This window comes from Neoarius graeffei, chromosome 24, assembly GCF_027579695.1.
Source record: "Neoarius graeffei isolate fNeoGra1 chromosome 24, fNeoGra1.pri, whole genome shotgun sequence".
NCBI lineage: Eukaryota > Metazoa > Chordata > Actinopteri > Siluriformes > Ariidae > Neoarius > Neoarius graeffei.
In genome coordinates, this window is record NC_083592.1 from 58,331,220 (window position 1) to 58,355,526 (window position 24,307).

The 24,307-nt window shown below is 42.1% G+C and overlaps 1 protein-coding gene across 3 annotated transcripts in view; it reads left to right on the forward strand.

Moving 5' to 3' along the window:
* Window positions 1–24,307, forward strand: part of gas2l1 (growth arrest-specific 2 like 1) — a 50,913-nt gene that overhangs the window by 18,748 nt on the left and 7,858 nt on the right. For all 3 annotated transcript variants that reach the window (XR_009651460.1, XM_060907543.1, XM_060907544.1), the window contains exons 3-5: window positions 17,846–17,953; window positions 19,450–19,546; window positions 20,628–20,913. Coding sequence is in view for 2 of the 3 variants with exons in the window: in XM_060907543.1 (XP_060763526.1) it covers window positions 17,846–17,953; window positions 19,450–19,546; window positions 20,628–20,913 (491 nt within the window). In the remaining variant the exon portion in view is untranslated. The remainder of the gene's footprint in view (window positions 1–17,845; window positions 17,954–19,449; window positions 19,547–20,627; window positions 20,914–24,307) is intronic.

Below are 24,307 nucleotides of genomic sequence, written 5' to 3' on the forward strand. Positions count from 1 at the left end.
TGACTCTCACACACACACACACACACACACACACACACACACACACACACACACACACACACACACACACACACTTTGTTGTCTGGTTGGAGATCATTAGCACATGTTGGAGCAGATCCAGTGTGTAGATACCTACAGGATAGCGCTCGGAGCAACAAATACATCAGTGCGCTATTACGCTCAGCGCACCAGCAGGGGTTTGATCATACACAGGTCTGGAAAAAAGCACAGAGTTCTAGAGCTGGGGGAAAATATTATAGTAACAGTCGATATACTCTCTGTAGTTACAGTAATTTTAAAGACGTTTAAAAAATAAAATCTCAGAGTACCAAGTGTGTCGAGTTCTGGACTCTGATTGGTCAGAGGGTGTTGATTAATGTTTGTATGGCAGATGCTTTGTTAAAAATAAACGGATTAAAAACGTTGACGTTTTCTGTTTTTAACATTGCTGGAAGGAGTCTCCAGTGCGAGTGCTGTGTAACAGTCGGCGCTTTGTAAAGCTTTTCCCACGTCTTCAGAAACGTATTAGTTGGTAAATTGTTGTGGTGTAAAAACAATAAAACGGTCAGCGACCATCACCCCGTCACGTGTAACTCTTCAGTAGGTTATTCGTATACGTGTACGTATAAACACGTGCTGTCATGGTGTGATGCGTTTCGCGTGATGTCCACCTCTCATTTCTGACAGATCATTAATGATGCATGTTCCTGATTAAACTCCCATGAGCAGTGTAGACTTACCGTAGATCAATTCAGGAAGTAAATATGAGCTTTATATCGACACACAGCAATCGATAAGGACTTGGGGAATGGAACTGGAGTCCAGACGTGTTGCTTAAGAAGAGCAGCTCTGATCCAAGCTCAGATTCTTCATCTGTAGTAGCATGCTAGTAAATACTGTGGACGCACGAGTAGCGTAGTGTAGTGCAGTGCTGCAAAACTGTTATTCTTACTCGCTTATACAACCCCGATTCCAAAAAAGTCGGGACAAATTACAAATCGTAAATAAAAACAGAATGCAATGATGTGGAAGTTTCAAAATTCCATATTTTATTCAGAATAGAACATAGATGACATATCAAATGTTTAAACTGAGAAAATGTATCATTTAAAAAGAAAAATTAGGTGATTTTAAATTTCATGACAACAACACATCTCAAAAAAGTTGGGACAAGGCCATGTTTCCCACTGTGAGACATCCCCTTTTCTCTTTACAACAGTCTGTAAACGTCTGGGGACTGAGGAGACAAGTTGCTCAAGTTTAGGGATAGGAATGTTAACCCATTCTTGTCTAATGTAGGATTCGAGTTGCTCAACTGTCTTACGTCTTTTTTGTCGTATCTTCCGTTTTATGATGCGCCAAATGTTTTCTATGGGTGAAAGATCTGGACTGCAGGCTGGCCAGTTCAGTACCCGGACCCTTCTTCTACGCAGCCATGATGCTGTAATTGATGCAGTATGTGGTTTGGCATTGTCATGTTGGAAAATGCAAGGTCTTCCCTGAAAGAGACGTCGTCTGGATGGGAGCATATGTTGCTCTAGAACCTGGATATACCTTTCAGCATTGATGGTGTCTTTCCAGATGTGTAAGCTGCCCATGCCACACGCACTAATGCAACCCCATACCATCAGAGGTGCAGGCTTCTGAACTGAGCGCTGATAACAACTCGGGTCGTCCTTCTCCTCTTTAGTCCGAATGACACGGTGTCCCTGATTTCCATAAAGAACTTCAAATTTTGATTCGTCTGACCACAGAACACTTTTCCACTTTGCCACAGTCCATTTTAAATGAGCCTTGGCCCAGAGAAGACGTCTGCGCTTCTGGATCGTGTTTAGATACGGCTTCTTCTTTGAACTATAGAGTTTTAGCTGGCGACGGCGGATGGCACGGTGAATTGTGCTCACAGATAATGTTCTCTGGAAATATTCCTGAGCCCATTTTGTGATTTCCAATACAGAAGCATGCCTGTATGTGATGCAGTGCCGTCTAAGGGCCCGAAGATCACGGGCACCCAGTATGGTTTTCCGGCCTTGACCCTTACGCACAGAGATTCTTCCAGATTCTCTGAATCTTTTGATGATATTATGTACTGTAGATGATGATATGTTCAAACTCTTTGCAATTTTACACTGTCGAACTCCTTTCTGATATTGCTCCACTATTTGTCGGTGCAGAATTAGGGGGATTGGTGATCCTCTTCCCATCTTTACTTCTGAGAGCCGCTGCCACTCCAAGATGCTCTTTTTATACCCAGTCATGTTAATGACCTATTGCCAATTGACCTAATGAGTTGCAGTTTGGTCCTCCAGCTGTTCCTTTTTTGTACCTTTAACTTTTCCAGCCTCTTATTGCCCCTGTCCCAACTTTTTTGAGATGTGTTGCTGTCATGAAATTTCAAATGAGCCAATATTTGGCATGAAATTTCAAAATGTCTCACTTTCGACATTTGATATGTTGTCTATGTTCTATTGTGAATACAATATCAGTTTTTGAGATTTGTAAATTATTGCATTCCGTTTTTATTTACAATTTGTACTTTGTCCCAACTTTTTTGGAATCAGGGTTGTACCACAGCAGTCTGCCCACGATTACAGTGAACAAGATGTTGTGCATTTTAACACTTTATAGTAGTGTTTAATGTTGTGGATCGTTCACGAAACAAGTAGGTTCCTGTTCTCACTTCTGATAAACAGTCGCTCCGTCACCGGCCTCTTTATTCTGTACAAAAGTGTAAACTCCACCTCCATCCTGAAAGCGGTGCAAAACTTAAACTTACGGTTTTACCCTGACACTGGAGACTCCTTCCATCAATATTACACCAACGCATTTCTCCTTAAAGAAAACTTCACCGTATCAACGATTTCACACATTTTTTTACTGCTTTGTTAAACTACAACAATTTTATTATCATCTTAGATAACGATACGTAGCATCTTCTTTCATTATCATCATTCATGTCACATTTATTCAAAAATAATAACAACCAATCAAATTCAAAAATTCAGCCATGCTGTGGTACAAGAGGAATTATTATCCATACAGGACACTTTTTTTTTTTTGATGGAATAAAAACGTGTTCTGTTCCCTTCTAGCGGGTTTCATTCATTTGGTTTGACAGCATGCAATATTGTTAGCATATCGCTTATCCTATGTGTATTACGTCACTCTACCCAGTGGAGAATGAGCGTTCAATATGGTTTATGATATTGCATGGTTGTCAAGACAACATGACGTCACACGCCAGAGACGTAAAACTTCTGCGCTAGTGAGCGACTGAGACAATTTGTAAATAAACATGGCCGCCAGGTTTGCTTTGTTAAATACAGAAGATTTTGAGAGAATTTTGAAAGAGAAAGACACATTGAACACCCGAAAGGAATGTATAATAATAATAATAATATTGTCTGGCTTTTTTTTGTGGTCTCATTTCATTATCTGTAGCCGCTTTATCCTGTTCTACAGGGTCGCAGGCGAGCTGGATCCTATCCCAGCTGACTACGGGCGAAAGGCGGGGTTCACCCTGGACAAGTCGCCAGGTCATCACAGGGCTGACACATAGACACAGACAACCATTCACACTCACATTCACACCTACGCTCAATTTAGAGTCACCAGTTAACCTAACCTGCATGTCTTTGGACTGTGGGGGAAACCGGAGCACCCGGAGGAAACCCACGCGGACACGGGGAGAACATGCAAACTCCGCACAGAAAGGCCCTCGCCGGCCACGGGGCTCGAACCCGGACCTTCTTGCTGTGAGGCGACAGCGCTAACCACTACACCACCGTGCCGCCCTCTTTTGTGGTCTATCAGTTATATTCCATTCAGCTACTTGTCTTCGACTCGTTCGGATATATCTGATATACCACTCAACGCCAGCCAATATTATTTAAATATTACGCTGATATATCTCACAAGTTCTTTTCATGCAGCTGTTACTTTGTTCTCACGCCCACAATTCAATATTTCACATTCATGGTTATTTATTAATCGCACAAAATCACAACTTAGTGTTTCTGTTTTAAATAAACCAGAAATAAACTTAGGAGTGCGTAAATACAGGATAGAACCTACCTGAAGTACTGTGTTCAGAACACTTCGGAAAGTTAGCATCGTTTTTGAGTCACGTCCTACAATGGGGCGGCACGGTGGCGTAGTGGTTAGCGCTGTCGCCTCACAGCAAGAAGGTCCGGGTTCGAGCCCCGTGGCCGGCGAGGGCCTTTCTGTGTGGAGTTTGCATGTTCTCCCCGTGTCCGCGTGGGTTTCCTCCGGGTGCTCCGGTTTCCCCCACAGTCCAAAGACATGCAGGTTAGGTTAACTGGTGACTCTAAATTGAGCGTAGGTGTGAATGTGAGTGTGAATGGTTGTCTGTGTCTATGTGTCAGCCCTGTGATGACCTGGCGACTTGTCCAGGGTGAACCCCGCCTTTCACCCGTAGTCAGCTGGGATAGGATCCAGCTCGCCTGCGACCCTGTAGAACAGGATAAAGCGGCTACAGATAATGAGATGAGATGTCCTACAATTTATGAGGTCCTGAGGTCCGGATCAGCCACGTCGGTGTTGTTCTCCGTCATCCTCTGAGAAAAATACAGGCCAGCTGTTTGTTTCAGTCCGTCTGTGATGTTGCCTGATGTTGGGAAAAATATGTCTGACTGCTGCAACTTACTGTGTTTAGTCTCGTTAGGGTATTAGGCAGAAAAAGAAATTTACCAGTCAAAAATAATATTTTATATAATCCTGATAAGCGCCGCAGGTGCGAAGACGAGCGCTGCAGGCGCGAAGTCCCTCTAGGGGGGTCTGGGGACATGCCCCCCCAGAAAATTTTTGAAATTTAGACTTCATTTCCTGCATTCTAGGACATTTTCAGGGTGAAATGGCGTGTAATTTTTGATCAGAAATATTGCATATTTTTACTATGTATTTTTTTCAGTTTCACTCCTGAATGTATCAGATGTATGTATGGTGTTTGATTTGGTAACAAAAGTGAAAAGAAAATAAACAACAATGAATTGTATATAATCTTTTGATCTAGTTACAGTATTTAATAAAAAAAAAAAACCAACAGTATTCTATTTTACCATACCCCAATGAAACCCCCTTGTTAATCAATGTATCACACATACCTTTTCTGTCTTTTTGTGGAAAAACGAATCAGTTTTTGTCACATTCAATTTGGGGCGTTTGTTGGGATTCATCTTGATCCAGAAGAGTGAGTCAGCAAAAAAAAAATGCGGTTCTCCCGCCAAGAAAGAGGAAACTACAACGCAGGGTGTTTGGCAATTTTCGACCAATCAGAATTCGCGATTTATTCAGTCCGCATGTTACAAGATTCAGTGCGGGCCAAAATGGCGGAAACGATGAAATATTCTGATTTTTCATTTCAAGTTTTCAGTATTTTTCGTATTAAACTGTGTTTCTTACGATTTGTAAATGATGGCGGAACCACACACGGACTGGCCATCGGGAGTAGCGGGAGTTTTCCCAGTGGGCCGGTGGTTCAGTGTGGGCCAGCGGAGAAAAAAAAAAAAAAAAAACAGTTGCGCGCTGGCCTTTAATATGATAAGCAATGTTAACAGTTTCTTTAACAAACTGTTAACATTGCTTATTACAGTTGCGCGCTGGCCTTTAATATGATAAGCAATGTTAACAGTTTGTTAAAGAAACTGTTAACATTGCTTATCATATTAAAGGCCAGCGCGCAACTGTTTTTTTTTTTTTTTTCTCCGCCGGCCCACGCTGAACCACCAGCCCACCGGGAAAACTCCCGCTACTCCCGATGGCCAGTCCGTGTGTGGGTGGAACATAACTGGATTTATCGGATGACATGTGGGAGTATTCATGTGCGAAAATTTTCGGCATTATCGTCCGTTTCAGTATCCGTCTGTGTGTATACTTGCCCGTTGAAATCGGCAATCGCCCGTCAAATTTACGGGTGGACGGGTCTCTGCCTAATACCTTAAGTCTCGTATCAGTGGCATATCAGATATTAAACACTTACTGAACCATGAAATGAGATTTATGCTGTAGAAGAAGAGTTTGATGATCATACGATCACGTGATGATTCGTCAAATTTACAGCCCACTAGAAACACTCACTCACCCATCCTCTGGTCAGTTGGTTGCGAGAGTTTTATCACCGAGAAGACGTGTGAAACTAATCCAATCCGAATAGGGCTTTAGTCTGTCGCTGTTAACACTCCAGAGGAAGAAAGACTTCATCTCATTAGTTTCATCTGGATTCTGTAACACACTGATAATGAGTGTGCGCTCTCAGTGTCAGATTGTACAATGAAGATCCTGTAACGGTAGATCTGTGTTTGAGGAAAATAACTTTCTTACGTTCTGTTGACATGAACGGGCGTGTGTAAACTCAGCGTCAGCTCAAAGCGATGAGTTTCTTTGTCCGTTAGCATGTTTGGTTAATCGTTACCGTATTTGTAGCTGTCCCGTGAGTTTGCCGTCGTCCTGTCGGTGGATTTCAGATGAATGTCGTAGTTGTCGTCATGGCAGCAACCAGGTGCAGATCTCGACTCACAGCGTAAGAATTGTTTTATGGCGTGTGTGATTATTTTTTTGCTTGTGATTGAGAAATCAGGCTAAAAAAATAAGACAAGTGTGAGAAAGCATTTCAGGCTCCAGGTAAAGATCGTTAATAAAGTGTGAAGCGTTGCTGAAAGCGCCGCGTTTGCCGTGGAAAAGAAAGCAGCTGAGGGTCAGACTCGGAGGTTTGATGTTTCAGCAGTTCAACACACCGAACCTCAGGGTTCTGAACAAACAAACCACCGATACACAATAAACTCCATCTCACTGCAGCTAAATCAGCTCCTGCAGGTTATTATTAACATCTTATTCCTTTAAAAATGACGATGGATAAAATTTCCATTGTGTCTGATGCGTTATGGGAAACAAGACGACACTGCATGAAAATTACAGCGTTTCTTTTTGTTTGTTTGTTTGTTTATATAAATTTCACATATTTTCATCTTAAAACTTCACTATCTCACTGAGATTTTCTTGAAGATTTTTCCCTCAGAACAGCTCGTGAAAAATGAAATGAGGGCCCGTTTACACGAGGACGCTGTCGGGTAAAAACGACTAAATATTTTATCGGAAGTGCCTTTCGTCTACACGGGGACGGCGTTTCCGAGGCTGAAAAACGGAAAAAATTGAAAACGCCTTCCAGAGTGGATAAGTTAAAAACGGCCCCCGTTGCATATCCGTCTAAACTACCCAATACGCGAAACTCTGCTCGGATCTGCTCACGTCGGGTACGCGTTTACGTCATACATGTGTCATATACTGTACATGCCAGCCCGGGAAGTAAAAAAGTAAGAGCATGTCTGATTACATCGATCCAACGGACCTTCAAGCTGCTCTGGCAGCTTTAATAAACGTCCAGGAGTCCTTCGAACATCTATACCGAATCTGCACATATACCGTTAATGAACAGAGGCGGGTATAGACCCCTTTCACTGACGTCACCCGAAACCGGAAGTAAACAGACCCTGCGCCATTTTGGAAGACCAACAAACTCGTGATTAGGGGGAAATAACGGCAGCGGTATGTGAACCCACGAGAATAAAGTGGAGTGGCAAACGACTTAAACAAACAAATCTGAGCTGTTTTATTTATGATTTATTGGCCCAACAGTAGACTTGAAAGAAACCTGTGTGAGACTTGGCAAAAAACTGTGGATATAATGGATAAGTCTGTGCATGATCTGTGGACACTTTGAGGGAAGCAAACGCAAGAAATTCAGATTTAAAACATGCTAAATTGGCCCCAAGTTGATAACTGTATGAGGAGGAAGCCTCCCAGACTTCTACAATTTAATAATAATAATAATTTAGGATGGTTTGGGGCTTGCTCGCTGCTGCCAGGTTGGTTGTTGAGTAGCCTGACTGTTTTTTTTTTTTCTTGCGTGTGGTATCATTGTTGACGCGAGGTTGTTTTTTGAACATGCCAATGCGGACACGATTTCCCCTGATGAGTTATGACTTCAGACGCGATGCGTGTGTGGAGGTGTGGAGTCCGCGTGATATGTGCGTAAGATAGGCTTCTCATGTGTTTGGAGATCCGCGCTCCGAGACAAGCGCAAGTGCCCCAAGGGAAAAAAAGGGGCCCCCCGAAAATATGGGCATAGTTCGAACACTGAGTGTAGGCACCGGGTGTAAACAACAAATAGTTTACAATGTCTGGGTAGCAAACAGATGGCAGAATTGGTGTCCGGTCCTCCTTATGTTTCCATTCTCCCTTGCCGCGAGTCTTATCATATGGGTCAAACCCATCAATCACAGCCAGTTTCTCCACATACCGTGCCCTTTCTGCAGCTGGTAATGTACTCACATAACCAGAATTATCATCCATCGTGTCACTTTACTCTCGCTCGTACTTTGTTTTATATTGTGAGTGCATGTACTTGGTCTTCCGATATGGCGCCTAACAAAATCTCGCGGCGCGGTGACGTCACGTGAAAGGGGTCTATAGTATGCTCTTACTTTTTTACTTACTTTCTTACTTACCATAGCCAGAGTAGTCAAAGTTTTCGCGGTGCAGATGTGCAGATCAGACAAGACGGAAGACGTTGCGCATGCGTGCAGACATAGCGGAGGTCTTTCACAGCACCACCTAGCCGCCTGGCATGCACATCCAATTGAATTCCACACATTTATGCGTCACCGTATAGACGCAGATTTCCTCCTTGAAAACGGCCGTGTAGATGCGGAAAAAAGTGAGAACGAAAACGGACTTTTGCGTTTTTGTTTCAGACCGTCCCCGTGTAAAGTGGGCCTGAGACTGTGAGTGTGTAATGTGTGTGTGTTCAGTGTGTGTGTGTGTGTGTGTTCAGCAGGGTGGCCCTGTTTATTTAGTCCTGTGTCTGCTTGTTTACGTGTGTGTGTGTGTGTTGTTAGAGACAGTTAGCTGTCACACTGAACTTTGTTTTGACTGTAAACACACACACACACACACACACACACACACACACACACACACACACACACACACACACAGTACGATTCCATCACCTCCGTTTAGTCTCACAGCTTCATGAAGTTGAGCTCGAGTGACTTTCTATGGGAGCGTGATATAAACACTAAAATCCCAGTGTGCGCTGGATCAGGTGCTATTCTCTGTGCTGCTGAATAATGAGTGTGGAAGCTGTTTAGTTCGATTCCCCCAGTGATTAATGTGATCATTACAGTGAGGACCATTCATGCAGTGATGTATTGGTGATATACCAGACTTTTATTAGATTTATTTCAACAGTCACACATGCAGAGCATTTTTTAGCATAGTTACTGGGAGACCAAATGGTCTCCCAGTGGCCAGACTTGGTCTCCTGGTCAATGCCAAACCAGCTTCACTGGGAGACCAAATTTTAAACCAAGTTATGTTAGATTGATGCTGAAAGGTAAAACTGAAATGGGATTATGGGAGATGCTTGAATTGCTGGTCCAAATTCACAAGACTGCTTTCTTTGGATTGGAATGTTTAAGAAGTATTGAAGTTGGGTTGTCAAGACTGTTCCAATTTCCAAATTATAGACTAAATATACAGTTATTTGATACTATGTTTCACATTAAGCAATAAAATTGAAGATTTTCTTATTTCTTATTTTTCACTGTTTCTTAAAATACATAGTATTATGAAAGTTGATAAAACAATAACTTAAACTCATAGTGTAATTTTAGTATTTTACCATACTTATGATGAAGTTATGGTAACTTGGCACTGCATTAACTATGTTGATATTATGCTGGCTGAAACGAGGATTCGTAATGCGGCAATTTGCATCACAGAATATGCCGCAGCGGTGCAGCCGCATGGACTCTGGGGCCTGTGATTGTATTGCCCAGACCAGTTGGTCTCCTAGTGGAAAATCCTTAAAAAATGCTTTGACACATGGTCATATTAGTCTTTTATTTTTCAGTTTTTAAATTCGATTTCCTTCTCCAGTCCGCATTTTCTATCCCAGATTTTTTCAGGTTTGTCTAACTGTGGTCTAGACGCTCTCAGAGGTGTGGACTAAACACAGTGATGTTAATAATCTGAATGTGGAGCTCAGAGAATCCACTTCATCAGCTGCGTAACTCGACTCTGAACACCAGGAACTTTCCTCACATCAACACTCTCACAACTCTGAACACAACTCCTGGACTTCGGTTTCTGAATCGGAATACGGCTCGTTGTCTTTAATAAAACTCTCGGATAAAAATATGACCTTGGGTTCCTTTGTTGCATTTTGGAAATGAAGTTAATCTCCATTAACCGTCGATAAATATTTATAAAATACCCTTTATTACACTGTTATTAGGCGTACTGCTATATTACATACGACACTGTCAAGATAAGCTATAAGATCATGAGCTCACGTCAGTTCTCCTATAAAGTTTCTGTGAAACAGTCTGAAACAAAACAGTCCCATAATTCTGTTCAGCACAGTAACACAAACATGGCAGACGCTTCAGTTAGATAAATATTGATAAACTGTGGCAGTTATTACGATAATAACCACAGCGTCTTTTTTATCGTCTTAATCCCCATCACGCAAACAGACTGTTTTGTAAAAGCTAGCATTAGCATTAGCAAAGGAAGTTCCAACCTTCATGCTCAGGAAAGTGTTAGGTTTTTTTTTTAACAGTCTGAGGCTTTTAACGTGTCATTTTTGAGCCACAGCCAGAAGCTCTATGTCTCCCAAAGGGGCGGAGCCTCATAACCAACTAAACCAAACCACGCCAGTGGGACTCATTCAGCGCTGCTGTATGTAGAATCTGTAAAAGTGTCGTTACAGTTTTAACATCACAAAATATTTTGGAATTTTATGAACTTCCGGGTGGCACAATAGAAAAGTGTCCCAAGACAAACGAGTTTGAATCCTGCGACTTGGTCATGCTGTCTGAGTGGGAGGGGCATACTCTGTCTCCGCTGCCAATCACAGCACCACCAGTCAGTCATGAGTGTCTGTGTGCTCGGGTATGCAGAAGAGGGCGGATAGCGTTCTCCTCCGTGTGTGTCACACCGCCCTGATGTGCTCACTGATCGGGAGCCTCCGTATGACAGGTGAGAGCGTGGATCAGGTGATTTTAGAAAAGTCTTTTGATTCTCATATTTACGAGTAACAGTCAAGATTTTAATTTAAAAATCAGGGAGCAAAATAAAAGTCCTTTTTGTGTGATTATCTGCAGTCAGGACGATCTGAGTGCAGCGCTGTGCAGGAGAAGATAAGAGCGTGGGTCTTCTTTAGAAGCCGGAGGTATAAAAACACCAAACTACCCTCAGTGACCCGGCCGCACATTCCAGCCGTCTGATCTCTGTCTTAAATCAGACCTCGTTCCTGCACAAAACAAAGTGTCACGCCCTCACTGTGTGTGTGTGTGTGTGTGTGTGTGTGTGTGTGTGTGTGGTAACAGTAAATATGACAGCCTTCTGTGCAGTTCCTGACCTCATACGTAGGACAAGGTGAAGGTTATATAAGATGATCGAGCAGAATTACAGGAATGTGCAGAATATAACACTCACTTCCTGTATCAGATTTTATAATGTTTGTATTTATCTTCATGATGAACATTAAGTTGTGCAGTTACAGAGGGACGACTCCGTATTTCCCAAAAACATTCCTCCTGCTTCGTTGTTCTTATCTACTCAGGAAAGATCTAATCTCTCTCTCTCTCTCTCTCTCTCTCTCTCTCCCCCCATGGGTCAAACAGAAGCCGGTCTGTAACACTGATCTCAGATCAGCTCCTTCTCTGGACTTCTCTAGAACAATCCTCACCCTGACCTCAGACCAGCTCACATACAGCGCCATGACTCACAGATACACAGATATCTTTACAGATGTTCCATTTCCTCCTGCAGCTGGATGTAGGCTTTGTTCCTCTGAGCTGCAGGAAACACAGAGACGGGAGAGCGATTAACTTGCACATGCACACCCTGATATGCTAACACACACACACACACACACACACACACACACACACACAGATAACAGGGAGAAGACAGATAGCAGTATCAAAAAATCAGCGAGGTTTGTGCCTGGAGCAACGTTTTGGAAAAGTGTTTATCAGGCCAGCGAGATGAAGGGCGTTCTCCCGTTTCTCTCCATAGCCACCTTGTCTGGTTTCCTGATTGCTCACGGCAACCAGGTCCAACCAATCCGCAGTCTCCGATTGCCTGTCATGCAGCTATACCCCGAGACCAGCATTCTCTCCACGGAGTCTTGTACGTTTCATCACCACGCATGTTCAGGAAGAGATCATTTGATTGAGATGGCAGGCGACCAATCAGAGACGTTCTCCTGCAGCCCAACAGAAAATGTGCGATTTGTCTCATTTCCTGAACACACTCCCACACATGAAGCGTTTAGATCAGAGTCACGATGCTGCAGAAGGTTTAGATTCCTGTGAAGAGCTGAGAGCCAATCAGATCGCAGCGTTCAACATCCTGAAGCTTGGGGCCAGAAACGTAGAGCCCGATTACTCGTAAATATTGTTTGTTTCCGGAATGATAAAACAGTTCTGTCTTTTAGTTGTGGTGTTTAATTTTAGGGTTTGGTTATTATTATTTTCAGGAACTTAAGGATCTGTTTCCACTGCAGGAACCGCAGCCCACTTTAATTCCCAGTTGTTGTTTGTTTCAGATTATTTTTCCCCCCAATTAAGAGGTCATGTTTAGGTTAATTCAGGAAGTGCTGAAGTGGGCGGAGCTTGCTGTACATATCTCTGATTGGTGAAATAGAGGATTTAGAGAATGATGATTACTTTTTCTGTTTTAAAAATTGATTTAGAAACGATTCATACAGCTTTGTGGTGAAATTAGTGTGTGTGTGTGTGTGTGTGTGTGTGTGCGTATTTGGACTCTGACATGAAGTTCATGTGTGTGGACTTGTTGCTCTGTGACTCAGACAGAAAGCGTCAGCAACCGACAGATTTAGGGTGCAGCAGAGAGAGAGACAGAGAGAGAGAGACAGAGAGAGAGAGAGAGAGAGACAGAGAGAGACAGAGAGACAGAGAGAGAGACAGAGAGAGAGAGACAGAGAGAGAGACAGAGAGAGAGAGACAGAGAGAGAGAGAGACAGAGAGAGACAGAGAGACAGAGAGAGAGACAGAGAGAGAGAGACAGAGAGAGAGACAGAGAGAGAGAGACAGAGAGAGAGAGAGACAGAGAGAGACAGAGAGACAGAGAGAGACAGAGAGAGAGAGACAGAGAGAGACAGAGAGAGAGAGAGAGAGAGAGAGAGTAAAGATGGAGTTATTAGAATATTAAGATGAAGGGTTTATTCTTATTTCATTCTGCACAGCAACTGAGAGAGGTGTGTGTGTGTGTGTGTGTGTGTGTGTGTGTGTGTGTGTGTGTGTGTGTGTGTGTGTGTGAGATTAATGTTTATCTCAGACTGTACAACTGTCACACAAGTGCAGCTTAAATGGCGATTAAACAGAGTTAATTATAGAACAGCCGCCATTTCCCACACACACATCCATTACTATCCAGGACAATAATGTGGAAAATGAGCATCACACACACACACACACACACACACACACACACACACACACACACACACACAGTGTGTGTAAGGCAGAAACACACCCCTGTGCTGCCCTCATTCACAATTTCAGGACAGAACATGAACTTGAACTGTGTGTGTTTTACTTCGATTGTGTCCAAGTGAAAATAAAAATAAAATTCCAGAGTGTACTGACAAATACTACACTTCAGCATTAAGTTCTTTGGGAAGCAGTTCGCATGTTGCCTTGGTAACGTACAGACTGACTGACAGCCCATAGTAAGTGTAGTAACGGTTTTAACATAACAAACTATTGCTTGATTTGGAATTTTACAAACTTCCGAGTGGCACAACAGAAAAGCGTCCCGAGACAAACGAGTTTGAATCCTGTGAATTGGTCATGCTGTCTGAGTGGGAGGGGCATACTCTGTCTCCCCTGTCAATCACAGCACCATGAGTCAGTCACGAGTATCTGTGTGATCAGGTATGCAGAAGAGGGCGGATAGCGTGTGTGTGTGTGTCACACCGCCCTGATGCGCTCACTGATTGGCAGCCTGCATGTGACAGGTGAGAGTGTGGATCAGGTGATACACAGAGCTTTGCTCCTGGTGTTCTGTAAAAATGTAAATGAGAGGTGTTAATCTGGTGATAATTGAGTCTCTTGGTGTTGGAGAAGATGATCATCCCACGCTCGCTGGTGTTCGTGTCCCTGCTGGGAGTAGCTCAGGAAGCGTGAGCTAAATATATTCTCCTGCATCATCACTGCCAAATCAGGTCATTCTCCAACTGTTGTTACTGAGAGTCTGCTCACTGTGTGTGTGTGTGTGTGTGTGTGTGTGTGTGTGTGTGTGTGTGTGTGTGTAAATCACACCGTCTTTACATTCCCCCTCTCCATCTCTCTCGCTGTGATGACTTGCAAGCACACAGCTTTGACTCACAGAGAACATCCCAGAATAATCTCCGACATAAACGAGCTGGAGGTTTGGAGACTTTTAAACAAACAAAGCTTTAGTTTTGGTCGGTTAGTGCTTTTACAATAAACTCAAATGTTTTATTCCTCTTACACCACAGCAATTCACCACCCATTACAAATTTTTATTTATTAAAGAATGACACTCACGTCGTGTTTATAGATACAGTTAATGTCACTGAAACGAGTCGTTCCTGTTGTCACTTACATTATAGCAGCTACAGTGGGGCAAAAAAGTATTTAGTCAGCCACCAATTGTGCAAGTTCTCCCACTTAAAAAGATGAGAGAGGCCTGTAATTTTCATCATAGGTACACTTCAACTACGAGAGACAGAATGGGGGGAAAGAATCCAGGAAATCACACTGTAGGATTTTTAATGAATTAATTGGTAAATTCCTCGGTAAAATAAGTATTTGGTCACCTACAAACAAGCAAGATTTCTGGCTCTCACAGACCTGTAACAACTTCTTTAAGAGGCTCCTCTGTCCTCCACTCGTTACCTGTATTAATGGCGCCTGTTTGAACTCGTTATCAGTATAAAAGACACCTGTCCACAACCTCAAACAGTCACACTCCAAACTCCACTATGGCCAAGACCAAAGAGCTGTCAAAGGACACCAGAAACAAAATTGTAGACCTGCACCAGGCTGGGAAGACTGAATCTGCAATAGGTAAGCAGCTTGGTGTGAAGAAATCAACTGTGGGAGCAATTATTAGAAAATGGAAGGCATACAAGACCACTGATAATCTCCCTCGATCTGGGGCTCCACGCAAGATCTCACCCCGTGGGGTCAAAATGATCACAAGAACGGTGAGCAAAAATCCCAGAACCACACGGGGGGACCTAGTGAATGACCTGCAGAGAGCTGGGACCAAAGTAACAAAGGCTACCATCAGTAACACACTACGCCGCCAGGGACTCAAATCCTGCAGTGCCAGACGTGTCCCCCTGCTTAAGCCAGTACATGTCCAGGCCCGTCTGAAGTTTGCTAGAGAGCATTTGGATGATCCAGAAGAGGATTGGGAGAATGTCATATGGTCAGATGAAACCAAAATAGAACTTTTTGGTAAAAACTCAGCTTGTCGTGTTTGGAGGAGAAAGAATGCTGAGTTGCATCCAAAGAACACCATACCTACTGTGAAGCATGGGGGTGGAAACATCATGCTTTGGGGCTGTTTTTCTGCAAAGGGACCAGGACGACTGATCCGTGTAAAGGAAAGAATGAATGGGGCCCATGTATCGTGAGATTTTGAGTGAAAAGCTCCTTCCATCAGCAAGGACATTGAAGATGAAACGTGGCTGGGTCTTTCAGCATGACAATGATCCCAAACACACCGCCCGGGCAACGAAGGAGTGGCTTCGTAAGAAGCATTTCAAGGTCCTGGAGTGGCCTAGCCAGTCTCCAGATCTCAACCCCATAGAAAATCTTTGGAGGGAGTTGAAAGTCCGTGTTGCCCAGCGACAGCCCCAAAACATCACTGCTCTAGAGGAGATCTGCATGGAGGAATGGGCCAAAATACCAGCAACAGTGTGTGAAAACCTTGTGAAGACTTACAGAAAACGTTTGACCTCTGTCATTGCCAACAAAGGGTATATAACAAAGTATTGAGATGAACTTTTGTTATTGACCAAATACTTATTTTCCACCATAATTTGCAAATAAATTCTTTAAAAATCAGACAATGTGATTTTCTGGATTTTTTTTTTCTCATTCTGTCTCTCATAGTTGAAGTGTACCTACGATGAAAATTACAGGCCTCTCTCATCTTTTTAAGTGGGAGAACTTGCACAATTGGTGACTGACTAAATACTTTTTTGCCCCACTGTATAAACACTCTTTCCCTCAGCAGCCTCACTTTATTCTCTCTGTTCAAGTTAATAAGTTAAAAAAAACACACTAAGAAACCGCAAAGAAGCGTAAAACCCCTGATAAGATATATATATATATATATACACACACACAGTATATACAGTATATCAGGGTTTTCCCCAGACAATAAAAATATATCAAAGCGATGCTACTGATGTGGAGCCCAGCCTGTAAGCCTGCTCGGGGGGTCTGGCGGCAGGCTGCCCTGGAAAATTTTGAAATTAGAGAGTTCAAATGGTGCATGCTGGTTACATCTCGGGCTGATTTAGGCACAATTCAACATTATTAAATTTGCTGGTTTTTACCTTGTCAATTATACAAGGAGCAAAATTTAAAGGGCAGAATTAGATTAGAAATGAAAACACTGCAAACAGTTAACTCAGAAAAATATATGTTTATTGCACAACAAAAAATGCATAATATTGAACAATATAGCACGCCTCTTCATGTTCCGACTCCAGGATGCCAGGAACAGAATCGAGGTCAAATTATGCAACAGCGCCATCTAGCGACCAGCGCCTAGAACGTGGCTTTATGTCTGGTTGCGAATGGCAGTTAGTCCACGCAGTGAAACCCTTTATTTTCACTCCTGAGTTGAGTACCAGGAGAGTCTAGACCTATATATTACAATATCTTCCTGTTTGTATAGTTATTACTGGTTTTCAGAGGGGAATAGGAGATGTTTAGGTGCAGAAAGCACTCTGCATTGTTCAATTTATAGTATTGATTTTTTTTTTTTTTTGGTGTGAAAGTGACCGCATGGTGTTGACATCGCACAGCGCGGCGGAGCGCCATGTATCGTTGCCATGGTGATGTTGATGTCCTCTCCAGCATCTACTTGATAGACTGCAAGATCTGGTTAAACTCGACCTGTCTTATTTTTATTTGGTTCAGTGAACTTCAGTTTAACAGGATTCAGCTTGTGTGTGTGGTGTGTGTGTGTGTGTGTTTTTACATGCAGAGGTGAATCATGAAGACTTTGAGGATGAAGTAAGAGCTGCGCTGTGTGTGTGTGTGTGTGTGTGTGTGTGTGTGTTAGGAATCAAATGCACTTGGAAACACTGACATAAAAGTTATTGTTCTCTCTCACAGACACACACACACACACACACTCTGCTCATGGGAAGTGAGGGATGTGACTCAGCCTCCTCTAACAGAAGGAGTGCTGACAAACTGGTGATACAGTCTGTTCCATAATTATTGGCACCCTTTAAAACATCATATAAAATGAACATTAGATGCAACAATTGCAAATTATTTCATGCAAGCAGTCAGAGACACTAAATAACCTTTCCACTAAGAAACATAATTCTTATAAGAACTTTTTAAAATAGTTTTTAAATCTTTTTTTAAATAAAGCCACTTGTGATTTCATTGCTGTTTAATGTGGCAGTTTACAGTGTTGACCTCTTGTACTTTTCATTTCTGTTTCACTGCGTAGTGTTATCACACTGATGGAAATGGTGTGTGTGTGTGTGCGTGTGTGCGCGCGCGCATAGGTACGGGAGATCCTCGGCCAGTGTTCATGCCCAGCCCAGTTCCCCATGACCAAAGTCTCAGAGGGAAAGTACAAAATCGGCGACTCCAGTGCACTCATCTTCATCAGGGTACGACCTTACACACACACACACACACACACACACACACACACACACACACACAGAGTTGATATAATTTATACATTAAATTGTATACATTAAGATGTATGAAACTGTGTATCCATGGTAAGGCTTTTTATGCTTATTATGGGATGTAGAAGATGATTTAGTGCTTTCTGTGGACATTTTAATACGTAACATAGCAAGCACAACTGTAGCCGGCACAACAGGGTGATCCATACATCACCGCATCCATAGGAGTCTTTATCCACACTCCTGTTTCCATGACAGGGATGAATACATGGTTACCATGGTAACAGTAAAATGGTGCAAACCCCCTACTGTAAGGAGAAAAAAATGTTGCCATTGGTTTTCACTGGTTTCACATCTGGACTTTGATGGTTTTGTGTTTGTGATATTAGCCAGTAGTGTGTATTATCGTGTGTGTGTGTGTGTGTGTGTGTGTGTGAGGGATGACAGGAAAGACGACTCACAAGTTATTATCCCATAATTATTGATTTCTACTCTTGTTTCCATGATAACAGGGTTGCCATCCCATAATTTCTCATTGCAGGTGGAAGGCACACGGATAACACAGACACGCTGGAGACTCCTTCTGTAAACGTTAAATAAACGTCTCCTCACAGAGCAGCGATTACACACGTTAGGTTTAAATCTGTAGATCCAGAGCGTCTGCCGTACATGCCCCGTTACTATAGAAACGATAACGTATCGGAACAAGCGCGCTAATGTAAACCTGCACTACTGTCAGAGCTGCTGTCAGAGGACATTAATCAACACCTTCTGGCCAATCAGAGTCCAGAATTCAGCAGCGCTGTGGGGGAAGAAGATTCTCTTCCAGTAGGAGAAATGGAGCTTGTCTTGATGCTTGATGTGTTTAATCCATCGTTTCGCCGCTGCTGTTTTCAGCCTCTGTGCATCTCTCCGTCCTCCATCATCATCCTCAGGCAGAGAAGAGAGACGTGGGTGTGAGGTGTTGCTATGCACAGCTCTGTGTTAAAAGAGAAAGAGACAGACAGAGAGAGAGAGAGAGAGAGAATATGCAGTAGAAATCAGGAGAGAAAAAAAGTGTGTGTTTGTGTGTTCTGTCATGCTTACTAATAGGGCATCCTGATAGAAATGGGGCAGGGAGATGCCCAAAGGGGTGTGTGTGTGTGTGTGTGTGTGTGTGTGTAAGGGAAAGCTCAGCATGATCTGATGACTACCAGCCCAGCTTGACGTCTCACATCTATTATCCAAACCTCCATTATTGTCGTTATATATGTGTGTGTGTGTGTGTGTGTGTGTGTGTGTGTGTGGGGTTGTGGGTGGCATGTGATTGCATGAATGAATAAACCACATTGCAACCATATTCCCACATACTGACGCAGTTCTCTGTGTGTGTGTGTGTGTGTGTGTGTGTTGAGTGTGTGTGTGTGAGAGAGAGAGAGAGAGAGAGTTAGGTGTGTATAAAGGTGTGTCAAGCCATGTGTATTTTTCCCCAGGTGCTGAGGGCCCACGTGATGGTGCGTGTAGGAGGAGGCTGGGACACACTCGAGCACTACCTTGACAAACATGACCCCTGCCGCTGCAACGCCAATGGTGAGCTCACTTCCTGCCCCAGTCCCAGTGATCTCACTTCCTGTCTCACAAGATGCCCAGAGTGCTACTGTTATGTGTGTTCTAATAACTGCTAGTATTGTACAGGTTTTTGAGTATTTCATGTTTTGGCTACATTGCTTAGGAACAGTTCCTTCTTTACTACTACTTCCCCCAGTATCTACACACACACACACACACACACACACACACACACACAGAGTCCCTTTGAAACTCCCGTGAGAAATCCCCATAGTTCTCAGAAATGTCACGCTGCTTTATCTCGGTGTGTCACACCTCACTGAGACATCCTGCAGTTACACGCAGTAAAGGAGAGTCATAAACGGCTAATTTTATGATTTCTGATGAAGGGCTCAGTGAAGAGAGTCACATTTTGTCAGACATTGCTACGATTATATGATATATGATACATAGATTTGCGAACAAACAGCGTTGTCAATAAATCAGCATTGTGATTTTAAAACATTTTAACTTGTAGCAGAAGATTAATTGCAGACAATTCAAGTCTGCAGTTTTTATTAAGAAAATATATCGTATGGTATTTGAGTTCTCAGAAAATTGTATTGCGATAGCTTGCGTTGAATGAAATGTAGAACAACGATGCACTTTTTGTGCAACATATTTTTACAATAATTTTTTCTTTTAAATTAAGCTTTTTATTTGACTCATATTTTTTTTCAAGATTCGCACAAGGTGCTGAAAATTACGTGGCACAAATTTTAGAAAATATTTCTTTTTTAAGTGATTAAAGTCACCCATGAGGGAATTGATTGAGTGGACAAACTGGTTAAAGTGCAAGAATTGTCACTGCACTTCTTTTAAATCCTTTAAGAAACAGATGAAACTGTAAAAACAGGCTTCATATTACACAGGCATGTGTTACTGCATCATAAAGATGAAGAACCAATCACATTTCAGCATGCAAACACGGGCCATGGAATCGCACCAGTTTACTGGAAGATTATGTTGTCTGTTTAAATCAATACAATTCAACAACTTGTACAAATGCATTGTGTGTGTGTGTGTGTGTGTGTGTGTGTGTGTGTGTGTGTGTTTTCTACAGCTCACCGCTATCAGCAGGGTAAAGCCAGCGGTCAGGCTCCTCACAGTAAGAACTCGAGTGCCCACTCGTCCCGCTCAGCCAGCCCTGGACCACATTACAAACCCTCCGAGCGGCGTTCCCTGGAGCCTTCGGCACACTGCGCTCCCTCCTCTTCCTCATCGTCCTCCCCCAGGCTCACCAGGGCCAACCTCGGAGATGCAGAGTCCAACAGGGGCAGGACGAACAGCTCACTGCTGCCCAAACCGCCGCGAGACAGATCAGAGCCACGACAGTTCAACCCCATCAGGTGGGAATGAGGAGGCGCTGGATATAGATGTAAATTCCCAATAACATATGAGGCTTAACATATTAACCTGAACAAACATTTCTGCTGAAGTATAAACTCTAAATAATTACAGCTAGCAAATTACTGCAAAATTTACATAACAAGTTACTTTTTTTTTTACACATTTCCTGGGCAAACTCAATATAAATACAATAGTTCAGCGAGGTTAAAGTGAGTCCCATTCACTGTATATGCTCACTATAGGGATATAAGCTTGTAGAACATACAGTGTAAGAGCAGCTCATAATATATAAAAGGATGTGTAATTTATGGCGCACATTATATGTTAATTTAGTAAGTATATTTCAACATTTATATCTCCTGAGAACCAACCCATAAACTTGTGTCCTCTGTAGCTGACATTTGTTTTACGTGCACACCCTCTTACTCTTTCAAGCTATTCACGTGAATCCTGGTGTGTTGTAAAGAGTGCATCCTGGGCTTTCCAGCGATATGTCATGTGACTAGGAGGGTTGCTGGGAAATTCCTAGTAAGGAAATCACAACAAAAGAGAAACTGAGAGACGCGTTTTTTTCTTGGTTCCCAGGAGGCTACAGATGTGTCTCATCTCATCTCATTATCTGTAGCCGCTTTATCCTGTTCTACAGGGTCGCAGGCGAGCTGGAGCCTATCCCAGCTGACTACGGGTGAAAGGCGGGGTTCACCCTGGACAAGTCGCCAGGTCATCACAGGGCTGCACATAGACACAGACAACCATTCACACTCACATTCACACCTACGCTCAATTTAGAGTCACCAGTTAACCTAACCTGCATGTCTTTGGACTGTGGGGGAAACCGGAGCACCCGGAGGAAACCCACGCGGACACGGGGAGAACATGCAAACTCCGCACAGAAAGGCCCTCGCCGGCCACGGGGCTCGAACCCGGACCTTCTTGCTGTGAGGTGACAGCGCTAACCACTACACCACCGTGCCGCCCCAGATGTAGTGTATGTTTTAAATAATTTAATAATTCAAAAATTCATTTCAATTCTTTTTTTTTAATTTAATACTTTTGGATTTAATAATTATTTAATCTTATAATATCCAAAATTAATAATAACAAATGTTAATGTTTTAATATTGATATTAAATATTTTATTTTAAAAATAAAAAATTAATTTCAACTCTATTTTTATAGTTTAGTAAAAATAATAATAATAATAATATGATTTCATATACTCATTTAGCAAAACATTTTAACTTACATTTTAATTAACAATTAATTATGCCTAAATTTAATATCCTTTAATATTCATTTAAATTCAAGCCAACTTTTAGTGCTGTCTTTAGATATATACATATATATTTATATTTGATATCAAAATTAGGATTTTTCGAGTTTTATTAGTATTTTTACGGTATTAAGCCAATTCTTAATTATTGCTCAGCTAATTAACTGCAAGAAGAACTGGAATGATTAATTGGTATGTATTTAAATTGTGTAGATAAGTCTTTATAGGCCACATTTTGTGAAATAAATTGATTATACTTGGAGATTAATTTAAAACTTTAGCTTGAATTTGATTGTAAAAGTAATTGTCTGTATAATATAATCTAATAATACTTTAATTTCATCTAATAATAATAATAATATTAGAAAATTATCCTGTCACTGTATTTTTACACACACACACACACACACACACACACACACACACACACACACACACACAGAGAGAGAGAGACTGCAGCAAACTGATTTCACTAATCCCAGATGACATTCCCAGGCTCAGCCATCCTGCTGCGATGCCCCCATGTGGCAGAAGTGTAGTATTACACCTCAAAGCTTCCTCTCCAGCAGTCTGAGGTCGTTCCTTCTCTCTTAAACAGTGTACTGATCAAACCCTAAAAGTGCAGATAACAATAAAGTACATTGTTTTTCTTTCACCGCACCGTGTGTTGTTTATACACTACTCTTCATTAACGCTTACAGAATTAGCCTTGACATTCGCAGATAAGGATAATGGTGCGTTTTCAGTCAGATGATTTATTTGTCACGTCAACGTTACGGCATTGTTTCAGTGCAAGGGCGGAGGGTTTGTTCTGGGATCAAGCCAGCATGGCTGGAGTTTCCTCAGGAAAGTTAACACTTTCCTTATCACACACACACGACGAGGCAGATCAGCAAAAAGCTTAATCAGGTCTGACCGGAATGTAAAATATCACCCGCGTGATTTCCTTCTTCTGTTTGGCCAAAAATGCCTCAATTGTAAACAAACTTCAGCTTTTCATTTTTAAAAAAAAAAAGCTGTGGTTCAAGATAATACACCTGAAATGACACTAAAATTATTTTTCTTTTAAAGAAACAGTTCATCTTGTGTTTATTATCCATGATTTATTTTTAAAATATGTGACGTTTTATTTTACAAAACTGTGACAAAACACAAATCTCATCAAAGTGCTCATCAAATGTATGATATCCAGGGATGTGAAGGAAAAAAAGAAAGTCATTCCAGCAGTCAATAATTGAAAAGTAATCTTTTTTTATCAGTTTATAGTAACATTTGATGTTTAAGAAGTTAGTTTATATTAAGCAGCTGTAAACAGTTGGTCCGTCACCAGCCTCTGGTTGTTTTTTTTCCTGTCTCTTCAAATTAAAATACAAAAAAATCAGTACAGCTTGTCATGCATTGCCACAAATCTTAAACGCTTCTGTCCTGAAGACTTTACTGTGGTGGAAAACTCACATTTAACTGAACTGAATCATATCAGTACTGAACCGATTCACGTCAGATAAATATCAGTTTTGAATTGAAGTGAATCGAATCGCGAATCGTTGCTTGCTTAACTGGATTGTTTTTGTATCATATATCTTATATATCGAGATGTGAGATATCGTATCGTCTGAAAGGAGATTCACACTCCTTTATAACAACACACCACAACATTTTTTTTTTATTTGCAAGGACATCAAAGCATTTTGTCTTCCGCATAAATTCAGTCACTTGTCACCGTGTCCCATTCTACACGACATTCCAGGAAGATCGCTTGGATTTCCATACACTCAGTAATCCTCCTATTGTTCTTCCTTGTTTTGTTAATCTATCCACACTAATCCATTCCCAGCATGCTTTGCATTGCACTTTCAGCTCAATCCCTTTGGTGTCACGGAGATGGAGTAGTGATGGAGCCTGCTGTCACTACTAAGGGCCTCTGCATGCTCTTGCGACAAGGCTTTCGCAGATAGATTTTTGCAGACAGTTGTAATTTATCGTTGAGCGGGGAGTAATAGGCGTGCGCGATGTTATTCACCGCCACAACGCAAGGGGGCGCGAAGTCGCAAAATGGCTAGGAGTAGTTGGTGGGTGTGGTTAGTGGAGTGTTTATCCTCCGGTTACTTATAATGACTAGA